We start from the raw sequence: 21,497 nt of genomic DNA on the forward strand, positions 1-21,497 counted from the left end.
AAGCAAAAAAAAGAAAATGTAAAATAAATGCGTACTAGGATCCAGTAATACCACAATGGACGAAAGACTTTTAAGAAAATTCTAACATCAACGGTTAACCTGCAAAACAAGGGTTTCAACATTTAAGTTAGTAATCCAATTATCAAAAAAGAGTTGGAAAATTCTTGAAATAACATAAAATAGTCGTATAATAATTGATATAAAGTGATAAAATATCATAAATGTAAGCTAAATTAAGCTTATGGAGTTCAAAAATTGAGCAAGGAAGCTGCGCTGTTTCCAAGAGAAAAATAATATTAGAGTATAAAATGACTTGATACCATTTTAACTACATCATGACCTTTTAGAGCAGAAAGCAGGAATTGGTTACTGCAATCCGCAGCCCGTTGGAAAATTGCAAATGTTTGCCAACTAACAAACAATGGAAACACTATTTGAACTTATTTAGATTGAGATTTAACTGTGTCTTAAGCAATCAACCAAAAAATGTAGGAGTTTTGTTCCCCCCCCCCCCCCCCCTATCTTAGAGGTTATTACTAGCTATTTGATAAAGTTGTAGGTTGTTACTAGATGGGAGGAGTTATCCTAACATGACTCCCATGCTATCGGCTGACTCATCTTACTGAATTAAACTTATTTTTTTGCTCTAGCAATTAGTTTGTAAGAAGTATAGGTTTGATTCCTTAGTTACTGGCCAACCAGATTGGGTCTGCTGGGCTAATCAGTGAGAGATCCACTCATTTGTTTAATACTTTTAGACAAATTACTTGAGGGAGGTATCAAAACATAATCGAGAAAAAAATGTGAGTTGCAAGAGAACAATGAAATTAAGACTATATATGGATGGAATACATTGAATTTAATGAAAGAATTTAAGAAAAAAATTTCAAAGAATTCCGCATCAAAATGATTTGAAATTCATCAACAATTTGTTACTCTGTTCTACAATTTGTGTAGCCCGTATGAACTAATGACTATCAGTTTCTTGGGTTTCCCACAGAAAAAGAGTAGCCGTAAAAGAATTATACAACACTCAAAGAGTCCAGCTGATCAACCATCTTACAGGAGGATTTGGTGGGCATCTAAAAACTTCAAAGTAGATTGCAGAAACTTGTCTCCAGCAGGCGAGCACGACTTGGCAATTTCCACGAGTTTGGAGCATGCTTCTAGCGTTTCATCAGACATCTAGGAGAATTCAAGGTATAAACTAAATATGAGCAAATAAAAGTTTCTTTTGAGAAAATAAAAAACTGCGAACGAGAGGTTTTGCATGTTTAGAAGTAATATGGTAAATACTCATGTCTGGCATATATTCATATCTGGCACCATGTACACCACACACAGTGCAGCAAAAGGGGGTGAATTAGGAAGACAATGGGGGTGGGCTAGGGGGGTGGGGGTGTGAAGTGGCAGAGATTCCAGAGCAGAGAAGAAAGTGAGGAAGCAAAATATGTTCCAGGAGAATCTGCAGTTTCTTGCATGATTAAGTTAGAATACCATCAAGAATAAATCGATTTACTTACCTTGAAAGATGAAGCTACACAATTACAAGCTTCGAGAGCCATCTTTCCACGGACAGCCTGAGACACAAGTTCACGATGCTGTGATACAAGTTCCCAAGTGTAATGATAAAAATTCTAAGATAATCAGTGATGCTGCATCAAAACTTCACAAAACTGAAAAGAACAGAAAAGAAATGCTGCATGGAGAAGAAGTGACAAAATGGAGAATGGATAAGTCAAAAAGATATATAAATAATTTAAAACATAACCATCTTACCATAGAAGGCTCTTGCATAACAATATTTACAATGTCCTGAAGAATGCCACCAGAAAATGACAACAGTTCTTGATGATAGGACCGAACACCATAAAATAATTGGTAATTACCAATGACCTGAATACATAAAAGGTAAATATTACAGCCAGCAAATGAGCAATACAAGCAACAGGAGATATGAGATATGTATATAACATGCATTTACATGCACATTCACAGAGAGAGGGGGAGGGAAGGAAAGATTTCAATTTGCCTCCTATAGAATGTTCAAGGTCATTGTGAACATCAACAAGCAGATAGTGCAGCATAGAGTTTGCAATTATATGAAGAAAGTACAAGGTACCATGAGGGAGAATAAAACCAGGTTTGGAAGCCATTCGGCTAATGCAATGTCTAAGGAGTGGTTGGCAGTGGTAGTAGTCGAGGAATTGGGGAAGGGGTGAAACTGCACCTTCTTTGTATTTTATAAGACAAGATATTCAGAAGAATGGAAAGTTTAGGGGTGTTCAAAATTCGGTAAACCGACCGAAAACCAGCCGAATACCCTTTTCTTTTAAAACAAAAATCGGTTAGTTCGGTTCTGAACCGAATCGAACCGGCTAATTAAATTCGATAAAATGGCATGCCAAATTTTAGGTTAACCGAATTACTGGTTCAATTCGGTTAACTGAATTGCACAACCATTGGAAACTAGAGGGAATAGAGGGGTGAGGCTATCCCTTGTGTTCAATTTTCAAACTACCCTAATTAAAAGAGGAAATGGATTACAAGAACAAATATCTTCGCTTTCAACTGCCCTCTTTCATGATACCTAAGGAGAGAGATGGATTGACTTTTCCTTTCCCTTCCATGATACACCAAACACCATTGATAATGTATCAAAACTCCCCATTTTACAATCTCACATTCCCATAGAACTTATTTTCCCATTTTTTATTTGCCTCTCTAGAGGTTCTCTGATTTTCAATCTTGCTGTGTATACCTAGTAAGTCTCAGTAATTCTAGGAATCATCAAATTCTTCAGTAGCTCAAGTTAGCCGCATCTGGTACAAAAAAGGGAAGGAAATAAAGAGTTAGGAGAGTGAAACTTACTTTTACATGGTACTTGAAGTTATTTGATATGACCCAAGGAGAAGTAAATATAAAGTACTCCTTTATTTAGTACAATGAAAATAATGTAGGAATGGAAGATTTATTTTATTGTTTTACCAAATAACAATTTTCTTTATTCTTATGCTAGATACAGATATAATACTTTTAATATGAATTGATAATTGAACTTGAAAACTTACTTCACAAACAATCCAACAATAAGCAAATGTCAACACCAATTACAAAATATTTTGGATGCCAATTTGCAATGTGCTAGAGCTATTGGATCAGTGGTGGTAGTGCAATTGTGAAGCATCACATTTTTTTGCACTAGGGATTATGCCCGTGGAACAAAGAATGGTTGAAAAACATAAAGATAAATAATAAAAAAATATAGTAAAAGATTGTGCCATGGATAATATAGTTAGCAAAAATGCAATTGAGGATTTCGTCATTTGAGTCTTTATGATTTCACTTTTTCGCCAACTTTGGAAGGAAAAAATTGGCTGCACAAGGGGTTTCAATTATTTCAACCTTATATTTTACTTCCTCTTCGATTATTCCAAATCAAACATGAAATCTTTTCATATACAGTAGCTTATAATTCCACTTCTCTTATACCTTCACTTTTTCCATTCACTTTTGCCCAATCAAACAAACACTTTATTGTTTCCCTAATTTTACAGGTTCCATCCCTTCACCCAAAAAACAGTGTGGACATTCATATATGAATGCGGTAATTTGAGGCATAGTGGATATTTACCTAAAAACTACAGGCAGATTCAATAATATCTTAGGTCTAGGCATCAGACACAGTGAGGAGCACTTGAAATCAAGTCATACACGTAAATATACCTTCACAACCTGTAGCTCAGTTGGTAAGGCCGGAGCAACTTTAAAGGTCAAATCAAGAGTACAGACCATGTTATCCTAACAAGCCAAATCGGTAGCAACCCGCTTCAAGTACTTAACACATTTTACGTATACATGATATGATAATAGTTTTCACTGGACTTGTTACCAAACATTTTGCTGTCTGGATCATATTTAAAATCCTGAGCAGGAATTAAGGAGGTAATGCTGAGAAAGCTTGGTCCGTGATCACAGAGTATTAGTAGCCTAACAGACTTACCTTTCCACTGATTGCATGGTACAGGAATTGATTCTGAGATAACGCTGCTGACAAGAAAACAACCATACATAAAACCTTGATCTTCATTCTGGGCAATACCCTACAATTTGGGAAGTCACACCAAAGAAAAAATGCAAGCTAAGCAAGTCTAATAAATAAGTGAAATAAAGGAAGCATCACCATGGCTGGGAGTCTAGGAAAGACAAGACACGCTTGGGAATGCAGGCCCCTCCTTGATCAAGGCTACCTACAGTGAGAAACTACAACATCAAGAAGGTCTAAGAGGAGGTAACAAAATCCAGCGATACTTCCAGCTCTGCTGAGACTATTATTGCCGTTCTATATAGTAGGTTAAAGGTGACATAATCTCTATGAAGCTTAAAATGAGACCTGGAACCATCACCAAAATGCCACATAACTTGCATATTAACGAAATAATCCCTTCAACATCTTCGGTTGTCTGCACACCTACAGGAAAGCATACTGATTCAGGACTTCAAATTGTAGTAAACCACTACTAGGACATGCAACAAGATATGCAGGAGAGGTGAGATAGTGCAAATTAGTCTAGTAAATACACATTGGCAAAACAAGGAGCTAAAGCATAAAGACTCATGTACCTAGGATAGTAATAGAGATATTCATAGTAGGAATAAACAAAATCAGAGATCATCGGGTTCATAATAATAGAAGAATTGTTTTTTTCTCATCACAGGAGTCGACACAGTCAAGTTACAGCTGCTTATAATAAGGACTATGGGTACATTTTCTTGTGTGTCATTCAAATTGTCAGTTCTCCATCTCCTTCATCATTGTACGACTTGGTGGGGTCCCAGACTCCCACGGAACGGAAAGAGACACAATTACTGAAGAGGATATCAGCACTTCCAGCAAGATCCATCATGTACTTCATTATGATGAAGTTGCAGCAATTCTTTATCATGACAAACTACACCCTTTTTTTCAATTCATGCATGTTATCTTTTATTGTAGTATCAACTAGAAATAAAATCTTTAAGATAGCGTTTTCTTATAATGTTACACTAAGCATTTTTTGGTAAAAATTCTGTCAACAAAACTGATGTACCCAGTAATCACAGCAGATTTTCCGGTGAAAGAAGTATTTATCTAACCATCGACAGAGTCTACACTTTGCAAACAATTTATTGCTGCATCTATAAGCTCATCCACATGTGAAATAAAGCCACCAAGTATTGCAACCTGATACAAGAAAAGATAAGGAGCTGAACATATGACTCAAAGAATATGATAGTATAACTGAATATGAAGAATAAATTGCACCTCTGCCGTTTCAAGATATAATTTGAACTGTCTTATGACACTAGGAATAGCAGGTACTGTAACTTCATTAAAGGCGAGACATGATTTGACAAAGCTGATACTATTATTTCCATGTCTCAGTGCTCTAACAGCTAACTTGTTGCTGGAATGAACAAGCATCTCCTGCAATCACCAATAGTATATAATGTTAATCACAAGCACAGCATGATAAATTAAAATAATCAACCTTTGATGATCATGGGATGAAACCCACAAAAAGGTAACAGATTATACTATCAACAACAACCAATCGCACCCCTCCAGGGGAGGGCAAACAAGAAAAAGGGGAAAGAGAGTTCACCCTGACCAGTAACAATCAACAGCGGAAAGAAACTAGTTATTTAGAACAAATCAAGGTAGTTCTTATAATCCCTTGGTAAAGCTGTAGAAGCAATTTGTTCAAAAAGCATCTTCAGTAGTCAGTAGACTCAGTACCCTATCAAGATTCTATATAGATAGGAACGGGTTCAGTCTTATACAGTTTGTTTTAGTTAGAAGAGCGCAACTACAATCATGCAACTCTTTCATTAGTTCCAACTGAATTTATGGGTGAAGGATGGAGTTAAATTATTATACTAACGACACTATTACTTTGTCAACGCATGACTACCAAAAAAGAAAAGACTAACTTTGTAAAGCAAAGTAAATAAAGTATTCTTATAGGTTACATTTGCAGTTCCTTACTTGGGCACGAGATTTTTATTTATAATGTCAATTTACTATGATAATAGAATTTATAGTACAAAACCTTAATTGAAATTTAGAAACTTCGAAAAAAATTAATCTAGAAATTACATGAACCAAAAAATATTGACATTGCAAGACCAATTTATGTAAGTTAGGGAGTCATTAATTACAATATAATTTGCAATGCTCACTTTTGTAAAACATGAAATGACAAAAGATGGCACTATGAATGCTTCAAGATAATTTCTCACCACTGGTTGTAGGAGCATAAAGCTATTATGTCAACAGTGTAATACCATGTAACAGCAATCCAATATTAGTTCTCCTTATGTAACAGTGGGAAAGGAAAATCAAAATCACTTGCATTGCATAACTAACTTGTTAATGAGTATCATCATAAGAAAACGCACGTCCCAAATTAATTTTAGAACATAACTGAACAGACAGTGGGCGAGAAACCTGGAGTTCACTAATGCAAACAAAAGCTCCGCGACATTGAGCAAGGAACCTTAAATGGAGTTCGACTTCCGTCCCATATTCAACCTAACAGTAACAAGCAAATTGTTGATCATAAATTCTTCCAAATGTCATAGCCAATTTTATTGAGTTCTCCACAGTTATTGAGAAACAAAACCGTTTTGCAACTAAAAGTAGGTTACCATATATACAAATCGGGAAATCACACGAGCTGGATGCTGATAATCATCCTTTCTCATATTTGAGAAGTCTAAACCATCATACAAGGCCTGAGCGACTTCAAGTAGGACCTCAATGACTGTAGGATCTTGAATGTGACCCTGCCTAATAATATTATATTAGTTCCTTAAGCTTCCAAAAGAAACTATACTAGAACTGAGATGCTTATCTCCCAATATACACAAGAAAAAAGATGCAAAAGATTTGAAAATAAAGTGATTCTTTACAAGTGACCCAAACTATCAGAAAAACTGAAGAAAAAAATAACTAATGATAAAAACACCACGTCCTTCAACAACTAATAAAAAAAGAACATACAGGAGAAGGAACAAGTTAAGTGCAAAACTTATGTCTATGAACTAGCAGTGAATCTCAAATGCCTGCAGTTCCCTCCTGAGGAACATTTATGAGTTATTTGCATCCCCTATTTAATGGCATCATTGGCATGGGCCCAGAATATGGTAATGATTTTTAAGAATACGCGTTTGCAGATTTTTTTACCAGAGGGTTTACAAAAATGGATTTCCACTCCGTCCTGATAAATACCAAGAGACACGGATTGAAAGGGGGAATTTCCAAAAACCTCCCCATACAAGCCCAAAAGAAAAAAATAATAAACAAAAAAAGTAAAATAATAAAATCAACTGGTCAACTTTTCCACCCTTATACCTGAGACGTGTAACTTTCCTACGGAGGGTCCTATCTCATTTCTGAATGATTCTTTGCTACAAAGAGAAGACCAAGATGGTGACTCAGGAAAGGTCTTTCCACCACTCTCAACCCAACTTTCTTTACCATGTAATATAAAGTCGATAAAATTGCCATTGGCCAAATGATTGGCAACAAAATAGTTAATGAAAAGTCAATAATAAGCCACACTCCTTGCATCCAAAAAACATGGCATTAATTTAATTAGGATTTAGTAAAAAAAAATTAACCAAAGATAAATGGAATGTTCTGAGAAAAGATAATACCTTGTTGCCATACTAAGAAGTTGCATATTGACAGAGTTTCTTGAGCTCCCATGCAACATATCTAAGATGTCTAGAAAATGGTTCTACAAAAGCATAAATTTAATGCCAATCAGTGAAGATATTCTGCAGGAATCTCAAGCCACAAGACCATAATCTAGTGTATTGATGAGATAATGTTTATGATTAAATAATTTAGAAAATGGGATTAAAACTGTGTCAACACTAGAAGTAGGGACAGTTTCATAGAGAAGAAAATCTCCAAGATCAGATGCATACCAGAGCTAAAATGTCCTCTATGTTGGCAAAATGAGCAACCAACTTTAAAAGAATTGACTGCAGGATCATCAATTCATTTTCACCAATCTTTTCTTCCATTTGACGATCAAATATTCCACCCAGTATGACATTTAAGCAAGTACCCTGCATAATAGATCAGAGTTAGGCAGATGTGTGTTTCCCTCAGTAATTCAATTATCACATAGAAAATATAAGGAAAAAGCCAAGGTGTTACAAACCCATCTAAGAAGAATGATTTTATTTTCAACCTTTAGATGGTTCCAAGTTGAAGTTTATTACTCTTTCAAGATCTACAAGAACCAATTGTATTCGTATTACCGTCAAAACCAGAAATTAATGGTGCATGCAACCCACTGATCTAGTTAAATGGCAGAGAGAAAGCATTATCAAATCCCCTAAATGAGAAGGGGGGAATTTATCTTCACCATTAATGATATAACAAATTTTAACTTAATTTGGCTTTACAATGTTGCAGATTGCATTAGGAAAACATAAGGTCGAGAAATGATACCCAGCTTTTGGTATGAGCAGAGAATCATCTATTGCCAACTACGTTAGCCATAGTTGGGAAGATTAAAATACTTCTTCCAGAAGATTTTCCTTATTTTCTTTTCCAAACTGTTATGATCAGATCGAATCAGCATCATAAGATAGCCAAAAGAATAAAAATACGTAAATCAGCTTGTAACATGAATAGCATGGATAAAACGTATATTGATAATGCTTAAAGTTACCAACTGATTCTCCAAGATAATATCCAAATAAGCATCTGCAACCATCAAGTACGCATCAAGTTTGTCATAACAAGAGAGAACCTGAAATCACAGATGCAACTAATTTATGAGTAATGGAAATCTTATAATTGACGAACAGTTTCAATTATTAATGACGAATCCTGTAGACACTTGACAAGTGAAAAAAAAAAAAACAAGCATGACAGACAAAATCATATACGGACAACTTGAAGGATCTTCTCAATTCATTCTGTGCTATAAATAAGATAAATGCATCATAGAGTTTGGGCTGGAGTGAGATATTGTAAAAATATATAAGGCTCAGGACATGATAATAATATGATAGGGGAGAATAAGTAATACCATCTAACTAGAAAGGAAACGGGAAAAAAGATTTGGCACACATCAATAGATCTATGACTCAACAAATTTGAGAAAAACAGAACCAAAAGTCCCAGATTGCAAATATCATCATAAGGAATTAGCCAAAGCATGTATTATATAATGCACTGACACTCCAGAACTCACCCCATGTAGTGTCTAACGCATGTCAGACACAGTTCACCCTATGTAATGTGTCCACAAATAAAACAAAAAAGAGAAAATCCCAACACATGAAGGACAAGGCAGGACCCGGGTGATAGCATGTCCGACATTTTTCAACATGGAAATTTACCTTTTTTCTTATGTTTTTGGAATTTAAGGATTATAAAATTCAAAAAGCATTCTAAAATTATTAAAAGAAATAATATTATCCCATTAAATTTTATTGTACCTCATTTTCATTTACTTTTCTTGTTTTAATATTTATGCTTTTTTCAACAATATCGTAATCCACAAATTCCACTTACTTACATCTAACAATATAAACAAAATAAATATATTCTCACTATAGTTTTTCCTATAATTTATAAATTATTTACTAAATACATATACAAATATATGTTTATGTCCATGTATATATTTTATATATAACATTTATAGCATAGTCAAATTTATAAATACACCGTGCATCATGAAAAGTACATACGATCAATGATATTAATTCAGTATCAAAACAGAAGAATCTACACAAATGAAGAAAAACTATAATACCTGGGAAATTTTATCGACTAGTAAATGAACACTGCTCAGTTCAGGTACCCTTTCACATAGCCTATGTCCGAGTAATTTGAAATTCAAACACTGCATATTAAGAGTTATATCTGCCGGATCATAAGATTCAAAGAGCAAATAAACCAGTACAAAAACCAGAATACCACTTCCTCCAAATGTTAAGACACATACCTGATCAAAAGAGCTATCATCAGTGCATTCTATGAGATGTAGTATCTCCATGGCATTAAAACAAGTATACCCAATTGGAAGTTCCTTCAGTATATAATGAAGGAAAATCGAGATACACGAACAATTTTTAAACAAGGTTGACGGGTCCCTGCCCATCCCAAGTGCCACAAGAATACTGCTAATTTCCATCTGCAGCGAAGTATACATAGTTAATAAATGCATTTTGCTACAAAAAGAGATGGTTCTCACAAGTTTCAAATAACAAAGCAAAGGATTTAACAAGTAGATGTTAGATTGCAAGTGGGTTTGATCGAGATGCTGCAGTATTAAGGCCTAAAGCTTTAGTCTAGGAAATTTTTTTCAAACATATTAAGCCACACAGATCCAAACATTAAAATCGAGAAAACTTAATGCCCTTGCCTTATCCTACAAAATAGACGAATTTCTTGTCTTTCCAGAATAATTTATACAAAACTTGGGTCAGGCTAACTACTAGTTGGGGGTAAACTGAATTTCATTTTCAGAATGACAAAGCTCTACGATGAACTAAATTTTCTTAAAAGAAGAGAATGAATTATAATCTAAACAACACTGAGCTACTATATAGCAGCAAGAAAGCTACTGTTTAAAACATGCAACATAAGGTTGATTAAGGATAAAAACAGGATGCATCATTCGTTTAAACTAACAAGACCAGAGCACTGAACTTCTGGCACAATCCTCATTCCAGCCATACTCATCCCTAAACCCCCCCCCCCCCAACCGATCCCCACCCCAGCCCACCTCCCTATGTTCTCATAACTCCACTCCAAACTATATGAAAGAAGCAAGTGGCTGTGTAGAAGAATACGACCTTGTAACACCACATGCAACCCAACAATCTCAATGGACCAGCAAAGAAGCAGCGTCTGAACATTAATTCAGTCTAACCTGTTTCCGATCCTTTAATAAGCATCTCATGATATACTCAATAGTAGGTTCAATCAGTGTAAGAACCAATTTACTATTTCCAGAAAGATTTCCATCCATAGTGTCTCTCCCTTGTGTGAGGCGCATTAACAGCAGTTTTAGATCATTAGTGCAGGTGATCAGAAAACCTGCAAGTTCAGGTAGCTGTTTCTTATTAGAGGCATGAATATTTTGAAACCAACAATGAAAAGTGAAAACTATGTCGCGTATTAAAAGAGGAAATGCTAGAGAAAGATCAGCACTAGCAAAGTAGCATGTATTGCAGACCGCGAACCTGTTGAAATACATGAGGTAACTTGTGAGTTTGATGAAATGCGCAAAATTTTATATTTCAAAGCACACGGACATACAACTGAAGTGTCCTAGGTTTTGTCTAAACTCAGATTGCCAAGTCACCATCAAATGTTAATATGTTAACATATAAGTGACGTGCAAGACCACCACAATAATCACATAACCCAACAAGACTCAAGGAGAGCACATAAAAACATTCAGTTACATACATAAGAATAGAGACGAAGAATTAGTACCAGTGTCATATTGTGGTAATCGTTGAGCACATTGGACCAAGTACAAGCGGCAGTAGGCTGATGCCAGTGGATCAGCAATGCCCCTCACCATCATAACCAAGCGTTGAAGGTTATTCTCAGGATGGTTGTGGAGGAAGCGCCAGCAAGGCAATATTGCAAGCTCCAAATAGCTGGTGCAATAATAATCAAAGTGATTATAACAAATGATAACATAAACTCAAAACTTAGAAAATAATTTAGTTGAAAATTTGCAATGCAACTCTCAAGATAGTTCATCAAAGATTTAACATATTGTTTCATCTCTACAACCCTGGAGAAGAATGACATTAGGGGAAAATCCTCTAAAACAACGCAATCATAATTTCCTTTAATAATTCATTTCAAATACTTCTCTGTGTAACCATGCAAAGTACTTCACATAAATGATCGAGCAAGAAGAATCTAGAGATAAAAACAACCAAAAATTTGCTGAGAAACTTCATGAAGTGGTAAACCTTAAAATGAGAAGGAAAAAGTACAGGACCCTTGCAGAACGATCCTCTAATTTTTTTCATGCACAGATTCTACTATTGATTCGCTAAAAGAATAACTTCAATAATGTCAAAATTTGATGCATTGATGTGAGAAAGTCCAGGAGATAAAACTTCCAAGCTGTGTTGCAAATCTTCTTCTCCTTGTCTGTCTATCAAGAGAATGTCCAATTCATGCTGTAATGATGTTGACACGAAACTTTTTCACATGCTAAATATTATAAATTACACTGAAATCTTGGTTATGAACAAAGAAGCAATGAATAAGCAGGGACTTCACATGCGAGGAAGCAGCTCACGAACAGAGCCAACTTTGCTCAACCAGTTATTGCATGTTTCTTTGGCATCAAAGCATACATCACCTGCTTTGAAGTTATCTGCATATAAGAAGGAAAACATGGATTAGAAATTTTACAAATTGGCAGGCTGCCAAAGTTGCAATATTAAGTTAATAAACACTTGAAGCAGATATCACAGAGGCGGATAATCAAGCATATAAGTGCATTGGTCTCAAAATATCCAATCAATCCACAGACCATAATCTGCCTTACCTTCCTTACAGAAAAACAAAATTCAGCATCACTTCTTGGTAAAATTTCTTTGAGTAATGACGAAGATGCCATATCACTCATTCCACGCATCATATGCCACCATCATTAGCTATTTAACACCAATTTTAAATTTTTGTTATTACTACTTGAACACCCCCCCCCCCCACACACACACACAAAAAAAGGAAACAAAATAGAAAAGAAAAGGACTACTTATGCACTCAACTCCAGAAGTTTCTGTAGCTGAAAGCATTCTGCAACTTGGAATTGTGATAAACTCAAAATTTATAACTGAGCTGGTCATGGGAACAGCATATTCCATTCTTTCCTGAAAAGGCTGATTGACCACCTTCTCAGGTACAGGTTCATAACCAACATCATAAACCAGTATATTTGTAGTTAGTGAGCAAGATCTTGCCACAGAGACCAAAAGAGAGGAACAACTAAAGAAAGTCAATCCATTTTAAGACCAAAAACAACAGAGAAATTCGATAACCTTGTCACAGACCTGGTAAAGAGCAAATAAATCCCCCTTCTTCAGTGATCTCGGCTTTTTGCTTGATGCGGGCCCATACGAGATCACCAAGCATATCCATTATGTCAGTTGCCAGAACAAAAAGTGTTGGATAAAACTGGATTACAGATGCATCCATTAGAAGCCTGGCTACCTACAAAACAATATTTTCATTTCCAAAAGCACAAACTTTATGGATGAAAGGAAATAAATTCTTCACCAACCCCCTGCCCTCTAACCAATCCTTTAACTGTGCAACCCTCAACAATTAGTGATCAATACAGTGTAAGAGCACAAAATGAAATCAACTGCAGAACTCCTTCATCCCAACAGTTCAAGAGGCTGTTACCTTCATGGTTTACCAACTTCATTCAAATTGAAAAATTTTGAGACAAAAATCAGATAAAGAGGACAAAAAGGAAAAACTTTCTAAGCACATAAAACTCCGTGTAGATACATCGAAAATATTTTACAGAAGTTGTTACATTAGGTAGATTTAACAGGTCAAAACTTTTCCTACCTTGTCTAAAGAAAACCTCCAGAGAAATATAACTTCATGGAAGTTGCATACTTCATATCATTCAATGGTCATCCAAGGGTTTCACAAAATCCAGAGAGAAAACAAATTTGTTTGAAATAATGTGGATTCACCATCCAGAATTCTTCAGCTAGAGAGTAATTTTTATCTTAAATTCTTTATCAAACATATTCAAAGATGGAAAAGACAACACATAAGCACCGCTGCCCCAACCCTTAAGTCACTTGGCACAAGCATAAGTTTTTCATAAAAATGAATATGTACTGAAAGGATTTACCTTGATCGACAACCTTAAAGATGTTACTCGGTCATCCCTAAGCCAAGACTGATTAATTTCATCTTTGAGTTCCTGCAACTTTGAAAGACACTCCTGCTGACTCACAACCTTAACATCTTCTTCATCAAAATTTTTGGAATCATCCAATTCCCCTGAATGCAGATCTCTTGATGATTTACCAATTTCTACAACTATCTCAATGATTATAAGCAAAGGCATAAAGCAAAGGAAACACAATAAAAAGAATACCAATACCTTTGGTACCCTTCACAAGCACAGCAGACACCTATTAGGAGCAACCATCAAGCAACTAGTCAACATCAGCAACTTGATCCAAACTACTGAGCTTAGATTTTACAGCAAAAAAATGCCTCAACACAGAGGCTAGTCACCACTATGTTTCCAGTAGATTAGAATTTTCAAACATCAAAAGAAAAATCGAAGTTCTGGTATCTATGAAGTAGCAGAAACACATACCAAAGACACCGGAGTTGTTTTAGAAACAGGAAACCGCTGCATCAAAATTCTCTTAAAAGAACTCCAGTCCTTCCTTACTCTCAGTTGAGCAGAGATGTCACTGGGGGCTGTGGCCTCAGAAGAAATATCTTCATGCAGAATATTATTGGATGATTCTTCCATTATCCCATCAGTAGCCCTAAGTGGATCGACAAAATCATCATTTCTGCAACCAGATTCTTTCACCTGCAACAGAAAGTTCATCACCATATAAGGTTGAGTTAGATATACAAAGCTTCATTGGAAACCAAAGAAATTATGTGCATAGTCTATTATGATCCTAATTGCAAGGAGCAAAACATGAATGCCACATTATACATATAAACGCCTAAGAGTCTAAACGGCCTTAGACTTAGACGCTCCCACTTCAACAGCCATAACAGCAAGAGGATCGCCAACAACTTGCGAAATACACTTATTTTCTTAATCACGCTGAAATCGCAAACTCTGCCACACTATGATGACTCCTTTTCAGAACACAACGAAAATAATACATTCTCAAATTATCAAAGAAGCGTACCCGGAGAGCCGAAGGAGAATGAGCGGATAAAGGATGAGTATCGGCACGCCTTCTGGGAAGCGAGCAGGCCCGCTCTTCGGCTCCGTAGTCTCGCCGTCTGAATTCAACTCCCATGGACTGAACTTCCAATAATTAACACAAGAACGAGAACTAAGATTCAAGAAACTACACCTTGTCGCTCCGCCTGATCAACTCTCTTTAGCGGCTTCGCCGATTTACCACGCGGTGATTTTCTTTGGCCATTGCCCGGAGACAGAGTCGCTAGTTCTTCTTGACGACTTTAGTTCACGAACGAGACTTGACGGGAAAGTACTTTTGACTGATTGCTGGATTCGTACTAGAAATAAGGCTTGGGCCCAATATATACATAGACCCATTTTTGACAGCTGCCCATGATTGGCCTTATTGGACCATCCGATGGCCCAATATTTATTTGTCGTACAGTTTTAATAAAATTTAATCTCTGAATTTTGTGCTTTTTAATATCATTTAGTTAATTAAAATTGCAAAATTATTTTACAAAGTACTTTAAAAATATTAGTTTTATTAAATTAAAAAACCATCATCGATAAAAATTCTAATTTAAAGGCCAATTTTCATTTTTCCCAATTATTTATCAATATCTAGATTAATAAATCAGAACTAAATTTAATGGTTTTTAACGCATAATAATAATTCTATTAAATTTATTTGTTCAATAAGGTAAGTCTTCTGGCCCAATACATAATAATTCTATTAAACAGACCCAATTCTTTCTGTGGTCACCCAATTGGACTCGTTACGCATGTATGGCGATGGCCCCTCCTCTATTTATATTTGGTATAATTATGAGTATTTTTTGTTGTCTCGGTAATATTCAGTAAAATTATGTAAAATTAAAATAGAAATTTGAAATTATTAATTTTATCTTAATTCTATTTTTTGGTTATAAAAAAATCAAACAAGATGGATGAAAAAAAAATTCTACTTAGTCCATTTAAAATAAATAAATAAAATTATAATTCATAGTCCACGAAACATTTTGAGCATTTCACCACAAAACATAGATGAAAAAATCTAACAAAAATTAATGAATTGTGATAGTTGTTGGATTGTCGTTAAAATTCTCAAATAATGAGAGATATTTGTAATAATTTACCCTTTCACTTATTATTAGCCAACTGACAAAAAAGAAAATTAAAGTAAGGTTTTGCTTGTACTTTTTTATATAATCTAATGAGTATATAATAAAACACTTTTTATTGGAGAAATGCGGAGTGGGTTCTTATTCAATTTATCTTCAAAGTATTCTCTTAATGTAACTAATTCATTAGTCATCGTCATAGGTTTTTTAGGTTCTCATTTAGAGGGTGTTTTGGCGAACCTATAAAACGTTAAAAAAGTGTTTGGTGATTTCATTTTAAAACAATTTATAAGATTCATAAATAAGATTTATGAGTTTATCAGTTCACTCTAACAGGTTGAGGAGTTAATATATATATATATATATATATATATATTGTTCACCATTTTTTCACCCCTCCAACTTAGAATAAATTGACTAAATCCATCGAATTCTTTGCAAGAAATGCCACACATATTAAACAGCAGTCCTTCAAAATATACTTAATCAACCACAAAAATGTAGCACTGTAAAATATACAAGGCGTTCTACACAATTAGCGTTTAAACTATAATAGTAAACCAATATAAGTTTCTTGTTCTACACCATCAGACACTAAGAGATCTCAGCCATACATAGTGTACAAACATAAAACTGAACTCATTTCTTCTTCGAGTAGTCCCTCGGTCCAAATATGGTTGATCCAACTCTCACATTGGTGCTGCCCATTTCAATCTGCAGGCACGAAATGAACAGTCAGGTAGTAGTGGCTATACGAATAATCTATACATTTTGTCTCTAAATAAACAAGGCCCCACAATTGTGTCTAATTTGCACCAAGCAAAATGATGAAACTAAGTCGATTCTGGGAAGTATTAACAGATTGCCAAGTTTAAGATTTAGAAGGTTATTTGCTGATTCTAAAAACTTCCCAAAGCATAACCTAGCTTCTGATGACTTGCAAGTTGATAATGATATCTGACTTATCTATCGTCCAAAGTCTTAAGCTCATTTCACTTTAAATCGAAACATGGAATAGCATTAGACATATCATTTGCAACTACTTTGGTCAATTTTCCACATACAATGCATGATACAAATTATGCATCTAATGGTTCTGTCTGTACCATAAATTTAGTACTAACTGCAACTTATAAAATATGACAAGTCAAGCAGATACGGCAAGCTGAATTCCAGGCTTACCGCTTGTTCAAAGTCACCAGACATGCCCATTGACAGCTCACACTGAGATTCTACCATTCCTAGTGCCTTGCATAGCTCAGCTCTACAGTTCAATAGAGTCTGTGGCATGGCAAAGAAATTCATCCATCAGTACTCAGAACGTTTGTCAAACAAAGTGCATTAACAACAGAATGAGAAACTCTTAGGACACCAGCATAATTGTTTATCACTAAACAGATCTGAGCCACTCAGCATAAGAGTGAGAGAACAGAGGCCTGACTATATAGAAAGAAGGAATGCATATATAAGCTACCTCATCTCAACTTAGAAACAGCTAAGTAACATGATGACACACAGTTGTAAAATATGAAAGTGCTTGGAGAGCAAAATCAACATCCAGTCGCTTCCTGTCTGAATGTTCAAAATCACCTTGAAGTTCTCTGGAGTTGATGTGTAGTCGGGCATCCCAATTGTCATTAATCCAGCAAACTCAAGATTGGGGCAGCCTAGCTTGACATGCTTCACAAGATCTACACATTGTGATGGATTTATTCCAGATTTCGCTGCATTTCACATCAGAATTGGTGTCTATATGAGACAATACAATAAGCAACTTAACATGCGAATCCAGAAAAGAGAAGGAACTGCACGACAACTAAACTTATATTTCCACGAAATTATCATGTCGCAAATACAAGAATTCACTAATTTATTCAAATTTAGAGACTATTCTCAAATTGTTCAAGTATATCATGTATGTGCAATTCATCATGTTACGCTCTAGATGACGAGTGAGATGCCAAACTTTGCAGCAAATATTAATTTCTGCAATCAATATGATGATTAAGCTGCTGCATCATCAACTATTAAATTTTTAGATGGAGCGCCAGCTTGAACTACTCAAAAGTTTCTATTGTGACTCAGAGGTCAACCTAAACTTTTACACGGACTATTGGAATTGAAAGAGACAAGATTAATTACTCACATACTTCTCCACTGGTGTTCACCTGGACCAAAACCTTCAAAGGCTGCCTTCCAATATTTGAAACTACACGATCAAGATTATTGGCGACCTGCGCACCAGATACAACACAGTAATACTGTCATTTTGATTGATTTAACTTGGAACTCCATCAAAAAATTTTGTTTTAGTTAAGAGCACCAATCTTCAAGGAAGATCATTTTTTGCAGGGATAACGACCACAAAAACAACCAGAGCTGCCAAGCATATAATCACAAGCTATTCCAGCTTATTGATAATTCATTATATCCAAAGTTAAATATTTTCAGCTGTTATAGTTTAAAGTTTTTTATTGATAGTGCTTAATTATGCTTTCTCATCATTTTATGGAATATGGAAACTGTAGAAGAACATTCAGTCAAGGAGGAAGGCAGCATATAAAATTCTTGATTTCACTGGGAGGTATGATACTAAAGTGGTTTCTTGGCTTACTGAGTCTTGCCACCATAACAATTAGCAACTTCAACTACAATGTTTCTACTGCTGTCTTCAAAGGCCATTTGATGATTCAATGAGCTTCTTTGTTAGCCTTAAACAATTTTGTTGGGATGAGCTATGGAAAAGGAGGAAAAGGAGAAAAAGTTACATGTGATGCCTAACCCTGAATCTCTATTTGACTGAAAGCATTTGAATAATTTTACCTTCTCATTATCAACACCCTCAACCATGGCCAAGTTCGGAACAGCAGCTGCAGATAAACAAGACAAACATTTAAAGCATTTCCGTCAAAACAGTTGTTTATAACCCGAATAATATCTCCTATCCTACAGCTTAACATTGGAAAACGGAGTCCATGAGGTGTTCATCATACTTAGCAGCGCTTTAACTTTATTGCTCTGCAAATGCCCGATAAAATGCCACTCAATGTCCTCAGGGAGCTGCACACGAAATATACACCCAAAGTTCAGCAGAAATTCAACAAACATTCAATCCCAATCGAAATTCCTGATATACTAAAGAACCTGAGGGGCTTTATCTATAAGTTCCTGAACGTAGTTTTCGCCAAAACATCGGTGCCCCGCGTCGTAAACTTGGTCGATTAGGGACACTGGCTTGGTCTTGCTCACGGCCACCACCCTTACATCATCGGCGCGGCGTCCGGACCTCTCTGCGGCGAGGCGAACACGGTGCAGCACCGCCCGTAGCGCCGTGACAGCTGCGCCTTCCAGGGCCGGAGCTGCCATTATTGGATCAGGGTGTTCACCACTCTTTTTATTCTCGTACCGCTACCAGATGAATTTCTAACTGATGAAAAAACAGAAGATATATGGGATGGTTTTTCAAGTGCCAAATAATTCGGATCCTCCATCAGCAACTTCAAGTAGAGGGATATTCGGGTCCCACATTAGAGGAATATATGTGAATTGTATTTTAGCCCCTTTTTAAGAGGTAAAGTACAATCCACGTCCTCATAATTCCTGAAATTACTAGCGAGCCCTTGGAAAAATCAGCCTCTTTAGATTTTTACAAGGTGGGCTGGTGTTTTTTTTTTTTTCACTAAAAATAAATGTATGATATTACATTTATGAGGATAATTAAGTTAATTTATTTGAAATATTTTATATATTTATATATATGTACTATTTATTAAGTATGAGGACATGAGGAAAAATATTTTTAATTGATTAAATGTGTATTACTCAAGATACCTTTATTTTAAAAAAAAATTGATAATATCCTTAGATTTTCTAGAAATTATATCTTGTTCGTGCATATTTAAATTTAATAAAAAAGTTTAAGAAAATATTAATGAGGCTCAAGTAATTATTTTATTTTTCTCCACTTTCATATAATTAAATTAAAATAATAATATAAATTATGCACGTACCTTGAATGTACTTTGATACCTAATCTTTTTGTTATTGTTATCATTTGGTACAGTATCTGGTCTTATAATGTCTTTTTTTTTTATTTATTTAAACCTATATGATGTTACATCTTAGTTTAAAAGCAAATTCTTAAAATGTTTAAATAAAATAATGTTAAGAACCTTATAAAATATTAGTAATGTCAAATATTTAATTAATACGATTAGAAGTAAAATAATTTTTTAATAACTTAAAAATTCAATTTTTTTAACTGTTGAAAGAAAGACGAATAATTAACTGATGATTTTAAAAGTAGAGTTTGAAAGCCAAAACAAGTTATATAAATCGATGAGATGAATTGAAAATTGGAATTGATAGACAGAATCCTCATGTATTTGAGTTTGAAAGTGAAATAAGAGCGATGAATGTGAAATGGAGATGCAGAAAAGTCCATCTTGAGTTTTTCTTTTGGCCAAATAATATAAAGTGGCCTTGTGTTTTGAATAATTATGCTAAAAACTTTCTTTTATTTTAAAAATAAGCAAAATATCCCCTCTGTTTTTGTAAACATAATTTACTTGTCACTATCCGTTAAAACCAATTAACAACGTTAAATTTTTTATTAAATGATCGCCATGCCCTTCCTATTATATTATATAGAGAATGTCGAATGAACGATTCATGAATATGAATGTCAAATCAAAATTTTTGGACAATTTCGAAAAATAAAAAGATCCCCCAAATCTAATCGTATCATTCCATTATATTAACAATTAAAAAAAAACGATCATACTATGTCATAGTATGAGGGTAGTTAGGCGAGTCGGCCCCCATCCTCTAGTGGGTTATGACATCTCTCTCTCAAGGAGGTACCGATGATTCAAATTCCCCTAGGGTAAAGGTACTATGGAAGGAAATTGATCATGGATTACCAATAAGCCTAAAATTGATTCTTCCTAGTTAGATGCTCGAGCGATTAATGGGGACAAACTATAAATTCGTCGCTGGTATGTCTACTCTAGTTCAAATTCAGCTTGGCCAAATAATTCGTCAATCTACTATGAGATGGTACAACCCCCCCCCCTTGTCCTTTAGAAATATCCCATACGAAAATTGATCAATTCATCTCAACTGTTAGATTTATAAAAGTTTAAGGATATAAATTCAATTAATTTTAAATATATTTATTTAAAAAAATAATAAATTTAAAAACTCCCGTCCCCACCATACTCTGCCCCCTTCTCCATCGTTCAGCCCAACAAACCCCCTTCCCTCGCCCCTACCCACCTGTCGCTTCATAAAGCGCAATGCTAATGTCACTGTTGCACCCCAATCTAGGCGACCGTAATCACAGCCTCCCAGAGCACGATCGCCAGATTTCCTCAAGGCAACAGTGAGGGGAAATTTGGGCGACGGCGGT

At 35.2% G+C, this 21,497-nt stretch overlaps 2 protein-coding genes across 10 annotated transcripts; both read right to left on the reverse strand.

Moving 5' to 3' along the window:
* Positions 1 to 808: 808 nt before the first annotated feature.
* LOC105174884 (uncharacterized) lies at positions 809 to 15,268 on the reverse strand. 9 transcript variants are annotated; one of them, XM_011097121.3, is made up of 23 exons: positions 14,965 to 15,265; positions 14,406 to 14,630; positions 14,184 to 14,214; positions 13,929 to 14,080; positions 13,108 to 13,267; positions 12,329 to 12,425; positions 11,519 to 11,688; positions 10,950 to 11,116; positions 10,020 to 10,208; positions 9,828 to 9,917; positions 8,733 to 8,813; positions 7,978 to 8,121; positions 7,702 to 7,784; positions 6,691 to 6,832; positions 6,467 to 6,574; positions 5,306 to 5,467; positions 5,137 to 5,224; positions 4,394 to 4,471; positions 4,184 to 4,250; positions 4,004 to 4,103; positions 1,780 to 1,896; positions 1,524 to 1,580; positions 809 to 1,185 (listed from the first exon to the last, which is right to left on the reverse strand). In XM_011097121.3, the coding sequence occupies exons 1-23, from the start codon at positions 15,076 to 15,078 to the stop codon at positions 1,060 to 1,062; spliced, it is 2,748 nt and encodes a 915-aa protein (XP_011095423.2). In that variant the 5' UTR covers positions 15,079 to 15,265; the 3' UTR covers positions 809 to 1,059. The 9 variants fall into 9 exon arrangements, 4 of the variants coding, with proteins under 4 accessions (XP_011095423.2, XP_011095424.2, XP_088732415.1 ...); XM_011097122.3 differs by having other exon boundaries at positions 6,491 to 6,574; positions 14,965 to 15,264; XR_002288170.2 differs by lacking the exon at positions 809 to 1,185 and having other exon boundaries at positions 1,548 to 1,580; positions 4,004 to 4,047; positions 14,965 to 15,268.
* Positions 15,269 to 16,541: 1,273 nt separating this feature from the next.
* On the reverse strand, positions 16,542 to 19,562 carry LOC105174885 (uncharacterized). The gene is made up of 7 exons (XM_011097130.3): positions 19,232 to 19,562; positions 19,081 to 19,147; positions 18,911 to 18,957; positions 18,234 to 18,321; positions 17,678 to 17,811; positions 17,270 to 17,368; positions 16,542 to 16,801 (listed from the first exon to the last, which is right to left on the reverse strand). The coding sequence occupies exons 1-7, from the start codon at positions 19,451 to 19,453 to the stop codon at positions 16,727 to 16,729; spliced, it is 732 nt and encodes a 243-aa protein (XP_011095432.2). The 5' UTR covers positions 19,454 to 19,562; the 3' UTR covers positions 16,542 to 16,726.
* Positions 19,563 to 21,497: the final 1,935 nt, after the last annotated feature.

This window comes from Sesamum indicum, linkage group LG12 (assembly GCF_026168435.1).
Source record: "Sesamum indicum cultivar Baizhima isolate 11 linkage group LG12, ASM2616843v1, whole genome shotgun sequence".
Classification (NCBI taxonomy): domain Eukaryota; kingdom Viridiplantae; phylum Streptophyta; class Magnoliopsida; order Lamiales; family Pedaliaceae; genus Sesamum; species Sesamum indicum.